The sequence below is a fragment of the Mauremys mutica genome, chromosome 2 (assembly GCF_020497125.1).
Source record: "Mauremys mutica isolate MM-2020 ecotype Southern chromosome 2, ASM2049712v1, whole genome shotgun sequence".
Classification (NCBI taxonomy): Eukaryota; Metazoa; Chordata; order Testudines; family Geoemydidae; genus Mauremys; species Mauremys mutica.
Window position 1 is genome coordinate 252109841 of NC_059073.1, and position 20097 is coordinate 252129937.

A 20097-nucleotide genomic window follows, 5' to 3' on the forward strand; every position below is an offset into this window, starting at 1 on the left:
CTGCCAAGAGGGAATTTGGGCAATTGTCTGGGAAGGAACTGATGAATAAGATCAGAATAACTGATGGAGGCCTGAAAGATATAGGGAGAGCAGGATAGTCTAGAGTATCTTCACTTGCATGAGAGAGTTAGTGTGCGACTCTGCACCTGGAAGCTGACAACTGGTTTCTGAAGTTTGTGTACTTTATGGTACCAACAGGGGAAACTGAGGCACATCCAGCCAGCTATTGAGTCAGGGTAAACTGAGCCTAGCGCAGCTGGCCTCAATTGTCAGAATCAATGAACCTCTGGAACACATACTGCATGGAATTCTTTATTCATGAAGATTGGGATGTTCACATTTTTTGTAAAGCAAAAATATATTTTCATCTATAATAATTAATATCAAGATCTTCTATATATTTAACCAAAGAAATACAAATAGATTATATTTTACAAATGATGTTTGGAAATATATTAACTAAAAAATACAAAGCACTGTCTGAAACAGTACAGGACAATGTTTACTTTACAGATACTGAATCTTTCTTGAATGGGTCCAACACTTTAACTCCTTTGATCTTTTTTAAGGCTCCTCCACGAACAGAGAGCTTTCTAAGAGCAAGGTCTGTGTCAGCCAGAGGCCCTCCAGTTAATTCAGAAGGTGTACTTTCTATAGTTACCAAGCGACCAGATGCAATCTAGAAAACAAAACAAATGGCTTGACATTCATATTAGCCTTTAAAATGAAATGAGAGTTAAATCACAGGCCCTGTCTTTCCAAAATGCTACTCAGAAGCTGGAGATGCATTATGAAGGTTTCCTAGCTCCTCTCAAAATACTCTTTAAACAATATACATAATTATTCTATCAATAATGTAGATTGAACAGCTTCTTGACTGGTATCTTGATGCACTATGCTGCTCAGCCTTTATGCCTGATCTTTAGAAAAGAAAAGAAAACCAAGTTCTCATTAGAAGAATAAGATGTGCAGTGTATTCTGCTATTTGGATTTGCAGTGTTGTAGTGAAGTAATAAACATGTGGATTGTAATGTATTGGTCAACTGGCTTCCTTAGGCTGGTTTGTAAAAGAGGGTGAGAGCAGTATTTCCATTGTTTATAGTCTAAGATAATTCTGTAACCGATTCCCAGAATCCCTAGTTATATGTGTTAGTGCAGGGGTTGGCAACCTTTCAGAAGTGGTGTGCTCAGTCTTCATTTATTCACTCTAATTTAAAGTTTCACGTGCCAGTAATATATTTTAACCTTTTTAGAAGGTCTCTTTCTAGAAGTCTATAATATACAACTAAACTATTGTTGTACGTAAAGGAAATAAGGTTTCAAAATGTTTAGAAGCTTCATTTAAAATTACATTAAAATGCAGAGCCCCCTGGACTGGTGGCCAGGACCCAGGCACTGTGAGTGCCACTGAAAATCAGCTTGCGTGCCGCCTTTGGCACACGTGTCATAGGTTGCCTACCCCTGTGTTAGTGCATCATATCACCCCACAAACTCTCTCCACCAGGCTTGATTATGCCTTGAGAATAAGGAAATAAGGAGACTAGAACCTCTCTCTCTGATGCTCTTCTAACCACTCTAATCTATTGCCTTCAGAAACATTAGACATTCAATGTTTAGTAACGGATCCCTGGGGTGGGGGGGAAGGATGGGATAAGAGTTTGATGTGGAGTGGCTTCTAGATGAGATTTGTTTTGATCTTTAGGTCTTCTAGAGACCCACAGTTTTTCCATTATACTAGCCATCTTTAAACTGAACAGGTTAAAGCACTGGAATGGCAAATCCTCTATCCTGGACTGGAGACCTCAGGGGAAAGCTCAGAAGTCTGAGGTATGAATGGCAGATACTAACTGTAGTCTCCACCAAACAAACCAACAACACGAAGCTCTTTTGGACCAGATCTGGTCACACACTGGCCTTCTGCAACAATCATCCTAGATTCCTCCCTCCTCACATACAGAGAACATTCTAGTGGAGGGATCTGGGTGCAGAGAGACTCTTGTTCCACAAATATGAGCTGTTGATTGCCAGCAATGTGTGTAATTTGTAATTCTCATGTGCAGTGTTGCTGATGAATATGACGTTCTACTGATAAATTTATTTTCTTTTTGTAGATGGACTCATCTCTCCTTAATTTTTCTGCAGATGCTGGAACAACAATTCAAGGCAACATGTCCAAGAAATTTAATAAGATCCACATTCAAAGAACTTGCTACATCTTGTCTGCTCAACAGGACCCCACAGGTATAGAAGCAGACAGAAGTAAGTCAGAAGTCCTGAGCTGCCTTCATGAGGCACTCTGACTGGAATGGCGATTTTCTTCTTTTCATCTCAACTTCAAAATGTTAGATAGCAAGTCTTCTCCTGGACTGTCAAGAGCTCAAGACACAGAGACTCTGTCATGCTCCCAAGGAGATCCTGAAAACATCTGAAATCTTATGAGGAAGAGGTAGTTGTACACACACCCACATCCACGGTAATGAAGAAAAGGGAAAAGACTGGATTAAACTTGAACTTTCTTTTTCCAAAGACTTTGTCTTCAGCCACATCAGATGGGACATCTATGAAGGAATGGATAACTGGAAAGGAAGTCCTTACTGAAGTCATTAAGAGCTGCTAGGTCTTCCCAGTGACAGAGGCACAAGGTCCTGGTCTCTCCAAATTTTTCATAGAAATCCTCCTGCGATATCAAGGTACAGACACCACAAGGGGAGTACAGGGGGTCTGAATACCAACGACTAAGCAAGTGAACCAACTGGTTGTATACAATGTTATGGATTCTGCAACTGCCTGACCTCCTATCTTGGGTGCCTTAATGATATGCTGCTATAGCTCAGAGCCCTGACACCAGTAACCAATCTACAAACATAAAGGTCTCGCTGTGGATTCCACCAGCCTAGTTACTCTTTGCAGGGTGATCCCAAAAGTCCTCCCAGTTCCAAGTCTCCCCAAAATAGTCTACCATGCATTTTTATTTACCAGGCACTCAGACTTTTCCCCTCTGGTTCCTCACCCCTGAAGCAGTGAAACTTGCCCCCAGTTATCAGTTCACTTTGGCACATACACACCACACAGTTTGCACAACAGATACCAGTTTGGTGTAAAAGTAACCCCCCCGACAGAAAAAAAAATCAGATTCAAAGATGAAATAGGAAGGAAAAGCAAACACATACAAGTTACACAGAAAACAAACAAAGACGCAACTTCAGGCTTTACATTTCCTATTAGCTAGATTCCATTTTCTAATATAAGTTACCTATTGCCTCTGAACAGTTTCTCAGCATACCCTCTGTCACAGAGAATTTAGCCTTTCACAGACCACACTCTGCCTCCAGGCTGGCCCTGAGTTTTTGGATGTCCTTCCTTTGTAAGGGTTTGCAGTTTTTTCCCCCTTTCTCTCAGGTTATGGGGATTCATGACAGGGGAAATGACCCACCGAAGCAGGTGCACTGCTGTAGAGCATCTGGCGAAGACGCTCTATGCCAACTGGAGAGAGCTCTCCTGTCAGCATAAGAAAACCATCTCCGCGAGAGGCAGTAGCTATGTCAGCAGAGAAACTCTCCCAACTACATAGAACTGTCCACTCTGGTACTTAGGTCAGAGTAACTTGCATCACTAAGGGGGGTGACTTATTCACACCCCTGAGTGACATAAGTTATACTGACATAAGTGGTAGGTGTATGTAACCCACACACCTTCTGGGTGTGGTGTTCTGTCCCATCTAGTGGTACTGAGACCACTTGAGAGAGATAAAATGAGTCTGCTTTACAGCCTTAGCTACCAGCCAGTTGGCTTTTAGCTCATGCGGTAGAGGCTCATGCACTAAGCTCCAAAGGTCCCCGGTTTTATCCTGCTTGCCGATGACCAGGGTCTGTCAGCATTACATGTAGAAGTCCTTAGTTTTCCAAGTCTGGGGTTTTCTTTTCCGTTTCAAGTTGTTTCAGTGTTTTCCCATTTCCCAATGATTTTTTTCTAACTGGGCAATGGATGGGAACTTGAAGTTAGTTTTGTGTAAAATAACTGGCTTGGCTGGAGCTGCCATCCCCTCCCCCTTGCTATAGCATGTACTTGAAATTGTAGTACTGGACATGAACATACTATTGTATATACATCAATACAAAGACTCATAACCACAGTTTTTATACATATCTCAATGACCACTGAGTTCAGAACATTGCAAGCATTCATAAAAGATTTTACTTGGCATATTTTTATGCACAATAACATTGTATACAATCAGTTGATTTAAGTGCTTATTCTTTGGAGTTCAAAACCCCTATTCTTCCCTTGGGGTGTCTGGACCCCGATTGTCACACTCCCTTTAGAAGACTGACCCATAAATGGTAGAGCCTACATGCCTGAATTTCTTTACAGTAGCTTCAGATCACAGAGACCTTCTCTGACCAATTTCAATTCCCTGATGCCTATGGATGTGTTACAGTGGTAGAAGTGGTGCTTACTAACTATGCTGGGTGGGGCTCTGTGCAGACATCTACCTGAAAGACAAGACTAACTTCCATCAAGAATGCTTTCAGGTCTCTCATGATCTTTGCAGGCTCAAGGAGTAAAAGCCACACTGCTGGAAAAGGCCTTTGTGATAAAAACCCTTTTCTGAAGCATCAAAGGTATCAAAACATGTGCATTCATAATAGATATATTTCTGCTAAAAAAGGCACAGTACTTTAACCTCACATGCTTGGGTCTGGTCATCAAGGACATTTCTTAAAGCAACTTGGGAAAAGAGGGGATTGGAAAAAAGATAGAATAGACTGAGATCAACTCATTTCTGGAACGGACAGGGAGCCTAACATTAAAAAACAAAACAAACAAACAAAAACTAACTAACTCTTGAGCCTAAACTACACTATATTATTTCCATTAGCTTGTTATTGTGAGTTAAGCTGAATGCCTGGAAACTTTACTTACTGTCGTATTCAGGCCTTTAATTTCAGTTGAGTGGAGCGTTGCATTCTGTGGTCTTGACTTTGATCTAGAAGCATCTATTGATTTTTCCTGAAGTCTTTTTGCTTTCTAAAGATATTTAGCAAAGTCAGAGTTATTTTTATGAGAATCAGCACCGCACTGCACTACATGCAACCAGACAGAGAATATGTAATTAGTATTATAAAATAAAACATGAAGGGTCATTTCTATTTACTTTTAATGAAAGTATGAATAATGAGAATGTAAAGTCTGTAATATGAGCTGATTCATCAAAATCTGTTGGAAAACAAAACAATTTGGTATTGCAGCCAGGAGATTAAAAAAAAAAAAAAGACAGAACAGAGTAAGTGTAGCAATTAGTACTCTGTTTTGGGAGTATGATCTAGTAGTCAGAATAGGGAGTGGGAGTCAAGAATCTGGGCCTTTATTTATAGCTCAGCCACAACTTCTGTGCTTGGACAATCCTTTATCCTCTCTATACCTCAGTTTACAGATCTTTGAAAGGGAAATGATACTACAGACTACCACAGAGGTAGGGTGTTGTAAAAATTAAGCATTAATAGAGGCTGAGAAAAGGGTCAGAAGTGACATGACAGACCTAGAATTAGTAGTTGTGGGGCAGAAGAGGCAGGAATCTCATGAGAGCTATGGTGTCCCAGGCTGCTCAATACCTTCCCAACATGCAAGTTTTTCTTTTGTGTTTTGGATTTGCATGGTGGGCTGACATTCCCCAGAATAGGCTGGCTTGCTGCAGAGCCAATATCTGACTGAACAGAATGATCCACTAGCTCAGGGGTTCCCAAACTTGGTTTGCGGCCTGTTCGCCCCCGGCAGGCCGCGAGACGCTTTGTTTACCTGAGCGTTCGCAGGTAAACAAAGTGTCTCGTGGCCCACCAGGGGCTTACCCCGAACAAGCCGTGAACCAAGTTTGGGAAGTCCTGCACTAGCTAATGAGTCTGGAGGTTTAAAAAAAAAAAAATCTCTTTATAGTCAACTTTTATTCTTCACTTAGTCTCAATTCATGACTGCAGGTTACACCTTGCCACGCAGACTGAGAAGATCACAGCCTAGATCTCTGCTATATGCCTGTACTTGGTACACTTACAACAAGACCAGTTTTTTCCTTGTGTGTCTTTTTTCAAGAACGAACAGATTCGGCTATAGACATATTTCATTGTCACTAATTTCTTTCAGTCCCCAAATTAGTCTGGTTGTCCTACTTTGGCTTCTATCCTGGATGCCCTTTTTGAAATGTAAACGCAAATACTGTACACAATAAAAGTGATTTTGGTATCTGCTTTTGCACATGAGCACGACTGTACTTGCAGAGAGAGTGCTCATCCCCACTCTGTGACTGGAAATTGAGGAGCAGTCGGGTTACTAGTGACTGCATGGCTCTGACAAGAAGCCTTTGTCTTCAGTAAAGAACAGAATTTCTGTTATGTTTTATGAATAAAAATAATACACCCTAGCTATTATATACTTCTTATCAGTAGATCTCAAAAAGTTCTTCACAATCATTAATGTAGTCATCTTCACTACACCCCTAGGGACATATTATTATCCCCATTTAACAGGCGGGGAATTCAGGTACAGGCAGAATAAATGACTTGCCCATGTTCACACAATAAATCTGTAATGGAGCAGAGAACCAAACCTGGTCTCTCAAGTACTAAGGAAGTGTACTAACCACTGAGCCTTACTTATTATTAGAGCATTACTAAATCAGATTTGAGTCCAGCTGTAAATTCTATAGTAATATCCTGGTATTCAATACTGAATAAAACTGCTTGGAATTGTTCAATGATATAAGAACATTGCTAATATAAATCCCCCCCCACCACCAAAATTCTTACCTTTAAAGCCTCATAATTTGATGTTCGAGTTAAGAAATTTTCCCAGGATTTATTTACCATTTCTCTCTGCTTATGGATAGCTTGAATCTAAAACATGACAAGAGATTTAAGGAGATGTAATACACACTGTATTTCCATTAACTGTATTGAATTCCTTGCTCCTGATGCTTGGACAGTGCTTCCACCTATTTACCCTGATTTTGTGACTCCCCTGTGGCTATTCTTAATATAGCACTTTTCCTTTGCCTGGAAGGATGAGCAGGATCAGTGCTTCTCTAGTACTGACTAGATGAGACTGCTAGAGAATGTTGTGCTTTTCTTATAAAGACCAGGCACATTACCACAACATCACCAGGCAAACCAACTCTTCACTGTCCCTCAAGATGATGAAGGGGCCACAGAAAGCAGTACTGACAACTCTGATTGAGAAAGGAGAAATCCTTCATTCAATACTACCTACTTTAAAGCTGCATGGAAGAGGGAACAGAGATACAATCAGTTGTGGTGGGAGGAAACAGATATGAAAGGGGGTGGGGAATTACAATTATGAGACAAATAGGAAGACCTTCTTGAGAGGGGAAAAAAAAGATGCTGTATGTCCTCCTAGTGGAAAGGAAGAAAACAGGGCCATGGTCACAGATGGCAGGAAGAAAGGAGAAGAGATCTGCCCTACCTCAGGAACAGAGAGGAAGATTGAAATGGAGATTGTCAAGATGTTGATAGTGAGGGAATCAGATGGATGTCTGCTGTCCTCTTCTTGAACATACCAGATGGGTATCAGGGCACTGCTTCTCTTGAAGAAAACAATGGCAAATAGAGAAAGCCTTTTGGGGACGGTTCTTACACGGGGATGGCAGATCTTAGGGACGCCATAGGTTCAGATAAGCAGCATAACTTTTGGATGTTTATCCAGTTCCAACTCTTGAGTCCCTGAATTAAGCTATTCATATTAAAAACAAAAAGTCTAAAAGCTGCCAGAATAGACACAAAACTCTCTAGGGGACTGGGGCTCTAGTGGCCTCAGACCTCCAATTTCTTTGAAGAGCTGTCCCTGGAATTTTTTTAGAATGTCAACAGCTACATACATATTTAGATTTAACAATCTAGTAATCAAACTTTTACATTATATGTGCTGTTTTGGGGAATTAATTTTACTGTGATTACCTTAATTTTTAATTTCCGGATTTATTTCAATTTATAACCTAAACATTGCATTACCATAGCTCATGGATGAAATGTAAAACAGACATCCCCCTACCCACATGGGCTAGAATTGTTTTCTTTAAGAAAAGTTCCAACACAATTTTGGCACATCTGAGCTGGCCCTTTAAACTAGAACTGGGACAATTTTTTTCCAGTCAAAACAGTTTATTCACCAGAAAAAGCAGTTTGCATGTTGACCAAAACTATTTGTGAATTTGCATGGTTTCAACTGAACTGAAAAAGCTGAAATATTTTGGAAATGTTGAAATGAAATGTTTTGTTTTGATCTAAAATAGGGAAAGAACAAGTCAAATTACTTAGACAAGTTAGATGTCTTCAAATCACCAGGGCCTGATGAAATTCATCCTAGAATATTCAGGGAGGTGACTGAGGAGATATCTGAACCATTAGCAATTATCTTTGAAAAGTCATGGAAGACGGGAGACATTCCAGAAGACTGGAAAAGGGCAAATATAGTGCCCATCTATAAAAAGAGAAATAAGGACAACCCAGGGATTTATAGACCAGTCAGCTTAACTTCTGTACCCAGAAAGATAAAGGAGGAAATAACTAAGCAATCAATTTGCAAACACCTAGAAAATAATAAGGTGATAAATAACAGTCAGCATGGATTTGTCAAGAACAAATTGTATGAAACCAACCTGCTAGCTTTCTTTGACAGGGAAACCAGCCTCGTGGATAGTTGGGGAAGTGGTAGATGTGGTATATCTTGATTTTAATAAGGTTTTTTATACTGTCTCGCATGACCTTCTCATAAACAAACTAGGGAAATCAACCTAGATGGAGCTACTATAAGGTGGGTGCATAACTGGTTGGAAAATCGTTCCAAGAGAGTTCACAGTCATGCTGGAAGGGAATAACAAGTGGGGTCCTGCAGGGATTGATTCTGGGTCCGATTCTGTTCAATAATCTTCATCAATGATTTAGATAATGGCAGAGAGAGTACACCAAGCTGGGAGGGGTTGCAAGTGCTTTGGAGGTTAGGATTAAAATTCAAAATGATCTGGACAAACTGGAGAAATGGGCTGAAGTAAACAGGATGAAATTCAATAAGGAAAAATGCGAAGTACTCCACTTAGGAAGGAACAATCAGTTGCACACATACAAAATGGGAAATGACTGCCTAGGAAGGAGTACTGCGGAAAGGGATCTGGTGGATCACAAGCTAAATATGAGTCAACAGTGTAACGCTGTTGCAAAAAAAGCAAACATCCTCCTGGAATGTATTAGCAGGAGTACTGTATGCAAGACACGAGAAATAATTCTTCTGCTCTATTCCATGCTGATTAGGCCTCAACTGGAGTATTGTGTTCAGTTCTGGGCACCACATTTCAGGAAAGATGTGGACAAATTGGAGAAAGTCCAAAGAAGAGCGACAAAAATGATTAAAGTTCTAGAAAACATGATCTATGAGGGAAGATTGAAAAAATTGGGTTTGTTTAGTCTGGAGAAGAGAAGACTGAGCGGGGACATGATAACAGTTTAGAAGTGCATAAAGGTTGTTACAAGGGGGAGGGAGAAAAATTGTTGTTCTTAACCTCTGAGGATAGGACAAGAAGCAATGGGCTTAAACTGCAGCAAGGGAGGTTTAGTTTGGACATTAGGAAAAACTTCCTAACCGTCAGAGTGGTTAAGCACTGGAATAAATTGCCTAGGGAGGTTGTGGAATCTCCATCATTGGGGATTTTTAAGAGCAGGTTAGACAAACACCTGTCAGGGATGGTCTAGATAATACTTAGCCCTGCCTTGAGTGCAGGGGACTGGACTAGATGATCTCTCGAGGTCCCTTCCAGTTCTATGATTCTATGATCTGAAAAAATTCATTTTAATTTTTAGGCCTTTTGACAGAAGCAAGCAAAAGAGTCTCAAAAGAGGAAGAGACAGGGTAGTGCTGGTGTCCCTCTTATAAGCTTTAGCCCAGTGGGTAGCACATTCACCTGGGGTGTCGGAGACCTGGGTTCAGTTCCTACCTATGCCTGATGGGAGAAAGGCTCTGAACCCAAGTCTCCCATATCTCAAATGAGTGCCCTCGTCACAGGGCTAAAGCTTATAAAGGGAAGCACCACTTCCATTTTTACCTCCTCCAGCCATTTTGTGAATCCTTTGCTTGCTTTTACCAAGATGCATGAAAGTCTAAACTATATTTTTTTGGGTGTAACTGAAACGTTTTGTTTTGACATTACTGAAACATTTTGACTTGAAGTTTTTTGTTTCAGTACTGTCAAACCATTTCAATTCATTTTAGTGTGAAATATTTTTGGACTTTTCAATGCACTGACCCAAGAGGACTTCTCTCCCCTGTCTCCTATGTTTCCAAAACTGCCAGTGAATCAAAAAAATCCATTATTCATCCTGTGCTATGTTAAACTGTATTGGAACCAGTTTTACCACTAATCATGTTTCAACTCAATTTTGGAAAAATGTACCCCTGCAAGTGTAAATACAGCCCTTAGAGTTTCATTAGGAGAAAGAGATCTATTTATAATGGTTGCTTTACAATTATTATAACCTTGCCCTTTCCTCTTCTGCAAAAGACGAGAGACAGACCTAACAAACATAGTAGTATGATTACTATTTTGATTCTACCAGTGGTGATACACTGTACAGTTGTTTCTTACACAGTGCTAATTAAATATTGACAAAATTATAATACTTGAGAAATAAAATTAAGATTTTTAAAAATATTTCACTTTAACTGCTAATGAAATCTGAAGAGAATACCTTAATGCAAATATGGTGTGACTTTGAACTCTGTTAAACAAGAGAATCTTACTAATATAAATAGTCAGCAAAATAATTTATACTGAAGTAAATGGGCTTTTCTTGAATAAAATACTTCATGTCTTACCTTGGAGTAAACCTTTTGTTCCTCCTGGAGTTCCTGGTGCTGTTGACTTTCAAGCATTTCAGTCTGGAGAGTGGCAACCATCTTTCCAACATTTTCTGATGCCTCTGAAATAACTTTCAAGGCTTCCTCATCAGGAGTGACTGGTCTGAATGTTTCTTCTTTTAGTTCTGCACATATTTCACTCCAGACTTCTCCGACCTTTGTGTTAAACAGACAGACTATTTTTAAAAAAGGCTTATGTTTATTTCTGAAAATACAAAATACAATCCGTATATCCTCCCCGCTCTCCTTTTTGTTAAGTTTTATTCTCCAGAATGCTTACACAGGGCTTGTCTTCAGAGAGTTGAACCAGGGTGTAAATCTGCAGCCACACGGTCTTTTGTGGTACAAAACTGCCTTATTAGGGGGCAATAACAAGTTGCCATAATGTGTGTGTGTGCACACGCTTGCACAGGTGCTCAAGAAGAGTAAGTCAGAAAAAACTTTTGAGGGTTGTGTATTAAATCTAATTTATAAGTTGTATATATTGCAGTTATTAAGGGGTTCTTCAGCTGTAATATATTTTTATTTTATTGTATTTTTTGTGTATGTGCAAATGATGGTAAAGTAGTAATATTTAAAAAAAATACTCACTTTAAAGTCAAGATATCGACGTATGATAGCAAGTGTGACAAAATCCTTAGCAGACAAACCAGGCAAATTTTCAAAGCCTAGAAAAGTATTGTTAATTATTATTTAGATATGAATGACATCATCTATTTGTCTTTTAAAATATAACACAATACACCATGGCACTTACTAAGTGTGACACGTTATCAAATGCAAAAGAGTTGTCACAAATGTGTATAGTATCTTCACCGCTCTTCTAACCCTGTCAGTTACTTGTGCTGGCTTCTGGTGATAAGCTAGCCACTTCCCTATAACTAAATCATTCTGTTTTAATGCTTTACTTCTGGGTGTCCACGCAACCTTCATATCACCTGTATTGCCATTGCTGGTGTTATGTCTCTGCTATTCTTGTGTGGCAAGGAAATGTTCCTCTATTTAAACTAAGTCAGATTCCATAAGGCAACCTGAGCCTGAGAAGGAGTCAAAATTTACCAATGTACATCGCCAAAGAGTCACAGTAATACATCAGCAACCAGCTCCTGGCCCCAGCTCCCAGCGCCTCCTGCCCATTAGCAGCACTGCCGATCAGCGCCTCCCTCTCCCCTTCCCACACCTGCTGATCAGCTGTTTTGTGGTGTGTCAGGGCCACCCAGAGGGGGGGGGGGCAAGTGGGGTAATTTGCCCCAGACCCCGGGACCCGCAGGGGCCCCCACGAGAGTTTTTCGGGGCCCCTGGAGCTGCGTCCTTCATTCGCTCCGGGGGCCCCGTAAAACTCTCGTGGGGCCAGGCCCCCGGAGCTTCTTCTGCTCCGGTCCCACCACCGAAGTGCCGGGTCTTCGGCAGTAATTCAGCAGCGGGGGGGGGGGGCCCACCACGGGTCTTCAGGGCACTTCGGCAGCGGGTCCCGGAGCGGAAGGACCCCCCGCCACCGAATTGCCACCGAAGTGGGGGCCCCTGCCGCCGAAGACCCCAGGCCCCCTGAATCCTCTGGGCGGCCCTGTGGCGTGTAGGAAGCTCTGGGTGGGAGGGGGAGGAGCGAGGGCATGGCAGGCTCAGGGGAAGGGGCGGGAAAGGGTGGAGTGGGGGCAGGGCTTGTGGCAGAGCCAGGGGTTGAGCAGTGAGCACCTCTGGCACATTGGAAAGTTGGCGCCTGTAGCTCCAGCCCCGGAGTTGGCGCCTATACAAGGAGCCGCAGATTAACTTCTGAAGAGCTGCATGTGGCTCCGGAGCCACAGGTTGGCCACCCCTGCCATAAGGGCTAGACGTAGCTAACTCCTTCCTTATTGAGAAGCATGATACTGTGGCTCCTGCAAAGTGATGAATCTTGGAGGAGCAGAGCTGTTTAGCTGAGAAATAGCCAACAGGAGAGTCATACTACAGGGATTTTGGTACTTTCTTTCAGGGATTTGTACTGAAAGCCTCTTCTAAGTCCTGAACTCAGCCTTGAAAACAGAATGACTCCAGTATTTTATAAAATGTTACTAAGAATAAATGTAAACAGAGATGGTGGAGGCAAGGAACAGCTACTAGGACTTTGAAGTCTCACTTTTGTGCATGTTGAATTTCAATAATAATATCCAATTAACATAATTTTGAATTGTTCAGATACTATATTTGCCCAAATCTCATTATAACTCTCACATTCACAAAATACTTGTAAAACATACTCTAATAAACATATACTACTGTGCTGGGCTACATCATTTTACAGTTTTAAAGCATTTTGTGACATGTAGCATGGCATGAAAGGAAAAGTCTTAATAGATTTTTTGGATCTGCCATATCAGACAAAAAAACAGTATGTAAGATGGCTTTATTGAGAGCTATGCCACAGTTTTAAATGCTGTAAATAGCTTTCCAATTTTGTATAATCCATTTCCATGCTATTTGTTTCTCACATCTGGTGTTCTGAATTACAGAAGCAATATGGCGATGTCTGTGAATCATAGATATGTAGAGATGGAAGGGACCTTGAGCCGTCATCAAGTCCAACCCCCTGCGCTATGGCAGGACCAAGTAAAGCTAGACCATCCCTGACAGGTGTTTGTCAACTTGTTTTTAAGAGCTTCCAATGATGGGGACTCCACAATGGCCCTTAGAAGCCTATTCCAGAACTTATCTACTCTTATGGTTAGAAAGTTTTTCCTGATAGCTAACCTGAATGTGGGTCAAGCATGTATAGCAATGTCTATATTGTGCTGCTGGTGAAGTTCAGATTAATGACAAATTTGAAAATTGGGATGCAATGTGTACTCCTTACCTAGCTTGCATAATACGGAATAAATTTTTGCCCTCATATTTTCAGACACTTCCATGATAGCAATGCTGGGGCAGTTGGCAGGCATTGGGATCACTCCTTGTTGTTCTTGGAAGCTGCCAACCAGAGGTTTCTTTGCATCTAATAATTTCATAACACACACACACCAAAAGTTAACAAGTGTCAGGTTACACGTTATTAAACTTCTATAATTTTTTAAAAATAGGTTATATGGTTTAATGTTAGCCAACCACTATATACTGGTATATTTCACTTTTTATCCTTGGTCACCTCCAAAACTGGGGTAGTCATCTCATTCAATGTATACCCACATGAACCTAGAATAGCTCCATTGATTTGGTGTCAGATAGGACAGAATTTGGGCCAGGAAATGCTGATTTTTATTGTCAAAAGAAGTTATCAGTATTACTTTCCCTTTCTTGCTATTTCACATTTTATATCTGTATAAGTTATTTGCAGAAAGCTCTTAGCATTAGAGGAAAGCCACTTTCAAGTAAACTCTGAAATATGACAGAACAATCCTTAAGGACACAACTGATATACAGCTGCAGAATGAGGCTGTTCAACTGTCAATCATTAAAAAGGAATGGACAGTTAAGGATATTAAGGATAGTTCTCTTGCCAGGTAATGAAGAAAATGCCACCAAGTGGCAAACCTGTATAACAAAATTAAAACTTTATATGTAGGCATTTTGAGGTTGGTCAGATGAAGAAGCACTGACACAGGAATGAAATTTACTAAAATTTATTTATATTTCAAGGACTCAGTTGTTGGAAGAATAATTTATTTTCTACTTTATTCAATGAAACTGCACACAAATGGTTTAAAGTCTGCTAAACCTTACCAACAATTCTTCCATCTTGATCATGTTTGACTCCCAGCTCCAACTCCTCTCGTTTCCACAAATGTATTAAAAGGTTAGCTGCAGTCTGATCTTTTTTCCCTCGCCAGGTGTTGATGTGAGAAGCAGTTTTAGAATTGTCACAAAATTCAACCAATATTCCAAGAATTAGGTTGCATATGTTCTTTTGTTTTAACTTTGTCGAGGACCAGGGAAAAGAGTTGAAAGTAGTTTAGAACACACAGAAATTCCATCTTCATAGCCAAAACAGAGAAATCCTATGGACCAAACTATTCAAAACTGGTTATCAAAATTACTTTAAAAAAAACTTCCACATGCACTTGCATGTGGAAGGCCCACAAGTTTTGTGTGAGTACGTTAGGTTGCCAGTAGTAAAATGATGGCCATCTGTCTATAAAGTACCTTTTAAGTTCCTAATTCATCAAGGCACTTAAGGGCATGCTTAAGTGTATCCCTATTGATTTCACCGGCAATTTTAAAAAAAAAAAAAGATAAAAATGAGAAACTTGTATGATCTATGCATGTACCCTGGAGTGCAGGTACTTACGAGTGAATTAACTGTTCGGGGTTCACATGATATTGTACACCGATGTGATACTCTCAGGAGGAGCAACAACAAAAAGGAAAAAGTCGCTATTTTTCTATGTTTTAGTACTAGTGTTATTCTCTGATAATAATACCTACTGCCAACAAATCCAGAAGGAGAAAAATGCCCTCTTTTTCGAGAAAATAATCCTCTGCGATGTAACATCCCATGACACAGCACCTTAAATGGAAATAACTTCCATATTAGAAATAAGACTTTTCACGCTATACAACATCCTAGCAAATATGCAGATAACGTGCTTTAATGTGTTGCATAAAAATCATAGATCATAGGATGTTTACTAGGAAACAGAAAAGTGGTACAGTACCCATGACTTTATCGCTGCATTTAAATATATTACTCTACATTGCTTGTAACAGAAAAAATAAATATACTTGTTAAAAATTTGATTGAAGAAGCCACTAATTTTAAATATATTTCAGAATTTTTTTGGGTAAGGTTTGTTTCAGCCGTTGTAGGTTAGAGCAACCTCATTTGGGCCCCAGCCAGCCTCAGGACCAGGGGAGACTAAGAGCTTGCCTACACTGGCAAGTTTCTGTGCAGTAAAGCAGCTTTTTGCGCTCAAACTGCATACATGTACACACTGCCAAGCCACTTTTTGTGCAGAAACTCCTCAGTTGAAGTGCTGCAAAAATCCCCACCTTGACGAGAGTCCTAAGGCTATTTGCACAGAGGCTCCAACGCTCTATTGCCTGTGTAGACACTAGATTGCTTTCTGCGCTGTAATTGGCCTCCTGAGCTGTCCCATAATGCCTCAAGTGACTGCTTTGCTCATTGTTTTGAACCTGGATGCCCTGGAGACATGTGCCCCTCCCCTTTCAAAACACGGTTTCTGAGAGGGTGGTGTGCTGATCTGCTCCCGGACACAAAGCAAACCATTAATATAGAATGCTCGTGCTGTTAAACACAAAGGTGTGTGTGTGTGTGTGTGTGTGTGTGTGTGTGTGTGTGTGTGTGTGTGTGTGTGAGAGAGAGAGAGAGATTGCTGTGCAGAGAGCCCAGGGAGGGAGGCGGGGGCTGATGTCGGGGGTTTCCCACTCCCCCAGCCTCAGGACTGGTTACTTCCTGCTGCTGTCTGAACTTACAAGACAGCATGCTGACACACTCTTTGCCCCACAAAACACAGTCAGTCTCCCTCCCCCCACCCCCAAAACTTCAGTTGAAAAGCAGCTGGGGATGTAGTAGGATGCCCGTGGAACAATGGGATTGGGAAACCTGCATCATGTGACATTGTGCCTGCCCCATGAGGCACTGCAAACCCTTCCCAAAGCACCCTGCAGCCAGTTGCACAGTGGGATAGCTACCACAATGCATGGCTGTCTTTGCTGTTGCAAGAGCTGCTAATGTGGATGCGCTCCAGCATCAGAAGGAGCAGAGTGTGGACATGCAACAGTGGTTTAATTCCATCGTTTTAATAAAAGTGGTATAACTTGTGGTGCAGAAACTTGCCAGTGTGAACATACCCTTAGACACACTTACTTCTTCACGTTCATGGTCAGCATCATCTGAAGATTGAAACCAGTGCCTAAAGAACTTCTTTGCATATCAGTGATGCAATCTTCATTCAGTACAGCTCAAAGCCACCTTTCTACTACCTCAATCCTGGGTTGCCTGGGTGCAGAAACAGCTCACAGTACAAGAGATGCTACTTGTACCCAGTAGGTGTGGCAACTGAGGATGAGTTCACAAGGTGCTCCACCTCCCACCTTGGCATGGCCCTTCCTTACTCCCAACAGGACACCTGTGTCAAGAGTGGGAGGAGGAAGTGGGTGGCCTAGAGTCAACTATTGCTTGTGCAATCCAAGAATTTTCCTGGCACAGAAAAAATCTTCAGCTGCTCTTTTAGGGCATCTTTCTGTCTGCTATGGGTGAAACTAGGACGAAGGATTGAGCCCCAGATCTAGTATGAATTGTGTACAAAAATATTTTTATTATGATTTAGTCTAATAGCATAATGAACATTTAAGCACCTTAAATGAGAGAAAGGTCTTCATGACTAGAGAAGAGTAACAACCTTACAAACATAAAATACACGACTTCCTTTTAACAATTACTGTTAAAATAGTTCCACACTTACCACAAACTGTCTAATGTGCTAAAAAGGAGTCGATTATGACCTAATCCACTATATAACTTATTTGGATCCATCTTCATGAATGGAATAAGTATATCCACTCCTTCACAGCCAAACAGTTCCTGTTAAGACATTAATCAAAGCTGTATTTTTCCTAAAAACACACAAAATCTCAAACAAACAAAAACTAAATCATGTTCCTTGTATCTGTATTAGTTCTTCCTCATGAACTAGAGGAGAATTTTTTCCTTATATTTACAGTGCTAACATAGATTTTCAGTTTTTGATTCTATAAGTCCTTCCTATCTCACTATTTCTTCACCCCAACAAACATTTTCATCCCTTTATTTAGATGATGCAAAATGGTAACGGCAGGGTTCAATCAACTGCTCAAAAGGACTATGAGTAAGATGATGGAAGTAAAATGCAACATCACTGAAACTAGTTATCAGAGAACCTTTGATTCATGAGTGGTGAACTACAAATGATACTTACCTTTGAAGAAAATGGCAGTGTAATTTAAATAAAAATATATTTTGACTTTTCTCACAGAATAATGCAGTAGGATTACCTTTCTATGAAGATCATTTTCACAGAGAGTAGACAAGATAAGTAATATATCAGTTTGAATTTCCAGTACAATGGCATCTTCTTTTTCTTTAGATTTGTTTGTTATATGCTTTAAGATATCTGGAATGACAGACAAGTTAAAAAAACATGAGTGTCCTGTTTTACACAGAAAACCTAATTATATCCAGTTACTACCTTTGCTGATATTTTTTAAATAAAATTTTTCAGTGAAAGTACTCTATTGTCTAACACAATCTACCTGTGCTGTACAAGATTTATCTACTGAGCTTCACAAAATCTCACACAACCTGTAGTACTCCTGAATGAAAATTAGTTGCTAACAATGAAAATTAAGGAGTAGACTGTGTAACCTTTACCCCCATGGACTAAAGCCAGTGGAACTACAGGCTTGTTCACAAAGCAAACTACTGAGCTGCAAACCAGGTGTGAATCTACAGTACACCAGCTTGCTGTGCATTAACTTGCCATATGGATACAGAGCAGTGAAAGTCCCAGAGTACAGCTTAGTTTTCAGAGAACAGACTACTATGCAGCACTCCAGGACTATCACTGTGCTGTAGTAGTATCCGTATAACCAGTTAGTGTACAGCAAGCTGGTGTGCTGTAGATTCACATCCTGGCTTGCCACAAGATAACTCCCCAAGTAGACAAGACCACTTAAGTACCCTCCCAGAATAAATTAAAGCTCCACAATTTGATATCCAAAATAAAGGGTGAAATCCTGGCTCCACTGCAATGAATGGGTGTTCTTCCATTAGACTTCAGTGGGACAAGATTTTCATTGAAGGACATTAAACCCTTTATTTCTTTCCAAAATAGAATTTCTATTATAAGACATTCCCTATCTTCCACATCATGCCATCATTAGATTGCTCCAACTTTGGTTCTGCTGCACTCCTACAAGTTTTATTTAAAAAGCAAAACAAAACAAAAAGAACTTTGTAAATAATTCATGATTTCACAATTGACACAAATTAAAAATAATAAATAGTACATTATAGTAGGTATCATATTGGACTAAGAAGGGGTCTGAGGTGCAGAGTGGGACAGAAGAAGAGCAGCTTTACTCTGCATTTCTCTCCTTTATTCTCCTGGCACAACATTTATCAGATAAAAGACTTAAGTGTAGGTGCTGATTCTGCGTTTACACTAAGGCCCCTTTACACCACTCTGGCAGTGAAAATGAGTCTGAGTTACATTTCTGCCAGAAGAACAGAAGTACTTGTGGCACCTTAAAGACTAACAAATTTCTGCCAGAGTGCTTTAAAATGGTCTTAGTGTAAATGAGAATTAGGGTCACAGTCTCTGACCCTGTTCCTATCCAAGTCAACTGGAGTTCTGCCATTGATTTCAGCAGGCAAGGATCAGGGCCATAATCATGCATGTAAATTATATGGGTGTTCAGAGAATACAAAATAGTAATGGGATCCACAACCTTTCACTCCTAAACTGTGAAGTGCTTTGAGATTTACTGACAAAAAGTGCTATACGAGACAAAGATATTATTATTAAATCATGGTGTAGACGGGTTGGACTCACCCCTGCGGCGCCTCCTGCTGGTGACTCCGGAAATTAGCTCTATTCCAGCACTGGAGCGCCCTCTGCAGGCGGGTGATCCGCCTGTCCTCTGGCCCCCTGTGTCTCTCCCTGGAACTGGTGCCCTTTTACATGGGGTGCTGCCTCCTGGCAGTAACCCCTTTCTTTCTGGGTCTCCCCTCCTTGGGGAACCCCCACCCTCTAACCCCACCTTGCCTCAGTATTGGCTACTGCCAGACATTGTCTAGCCCTCTGGGGCAGACTGCAGTATCAGCCTACTCATCACAGGCAAAGGGGTTTGGACCTGCTGCCTTGGCCTACCCCTGGGCTGCCCTCTGCAACCCCCAGTACCTGTTAGCCCTTCGCTAGGCCGCAGCCTGGGGCTTTCCGGGCTGGAGCTCCCCAGCTCCTCAGCCTGTCCCCTGCCCTGCTCCCCTCAGGTACTTTGTCTGTAGCTCCCTGCAGCCAGGCCTCTCTCCCTCTTCAGGCAGAGGAAGACTGTCTTTCCTTCTGGCTTCCCTGGCCTTTTTATAAGGCCAGCTGTGGCCTGATTGGGGTGTGGCCCCAGCTGCAGCCACTTCCTCAATCAGCCCAGCCTTGAGAGCAGCCGCTCTCAAGCCCTGCCAGGCCACTTTTAAACCCCTCACAGCAGGAGCAGGGTCCACCCTGC

At 41.1% G+C, this 20097-nt stretch overlaps 1 protein-coding gene across 3 annotated transcripts in view; it reads right to left on the bottom strand.

Moving 5' to 3' along the window:
* Positions 1 to 333: 333 nt before the first annotated feature.
* The window catches only part of CFAP69 (cilia and flagella associated protein 69), a 45169-nt gene continuing 25405 nt past the window's right edge, over positions 334 to 20097 (bottom strand). For all 3 annotated transcript variants that reach the window (XM_045005892.1, XM_045005893.1, XM_045005894.1), the window contains exons 14-23: positions 17872 to 17990; positions 17304 to 17422; positions 15304 to 15385; positions 14602 to 14794; positions 13739 to 13876; positions 11503 to 11579; positions 10870 to 11067; positions 6798 to 6884; positions 4924 to 5028; positions 334 to 679 (exon numbers count right to left, since the gene is read on the bottom strand). In XM_045005892.1, coding sequence (XP_044861827.1) covers positions 503 to 679; positions 4924 to 5028; positions 6798 to 6884; positions 10870 to 11067; positions 11503 to 11579; positions 13739 to 13876; positions 14602 to 14794; positions 15304 to 15385; positions 17304 to 17422; positions 17872 to 17990 — 1295 coding nt within the window. In that variant the 3' untranslated portion in view covers positions 334 to 502. The remainder of the gene's footprint in view (positions 680 to 4923; positions 5029 to 6797; positions 6885 to 10869; positions 11068 to 11502; positions 11580 to 13738; positions 13877 to 14601; positions 14795 to 15303; positions 15386 to 17303; positions 17423 to 17871; positions 17991 to 20097) is intronic.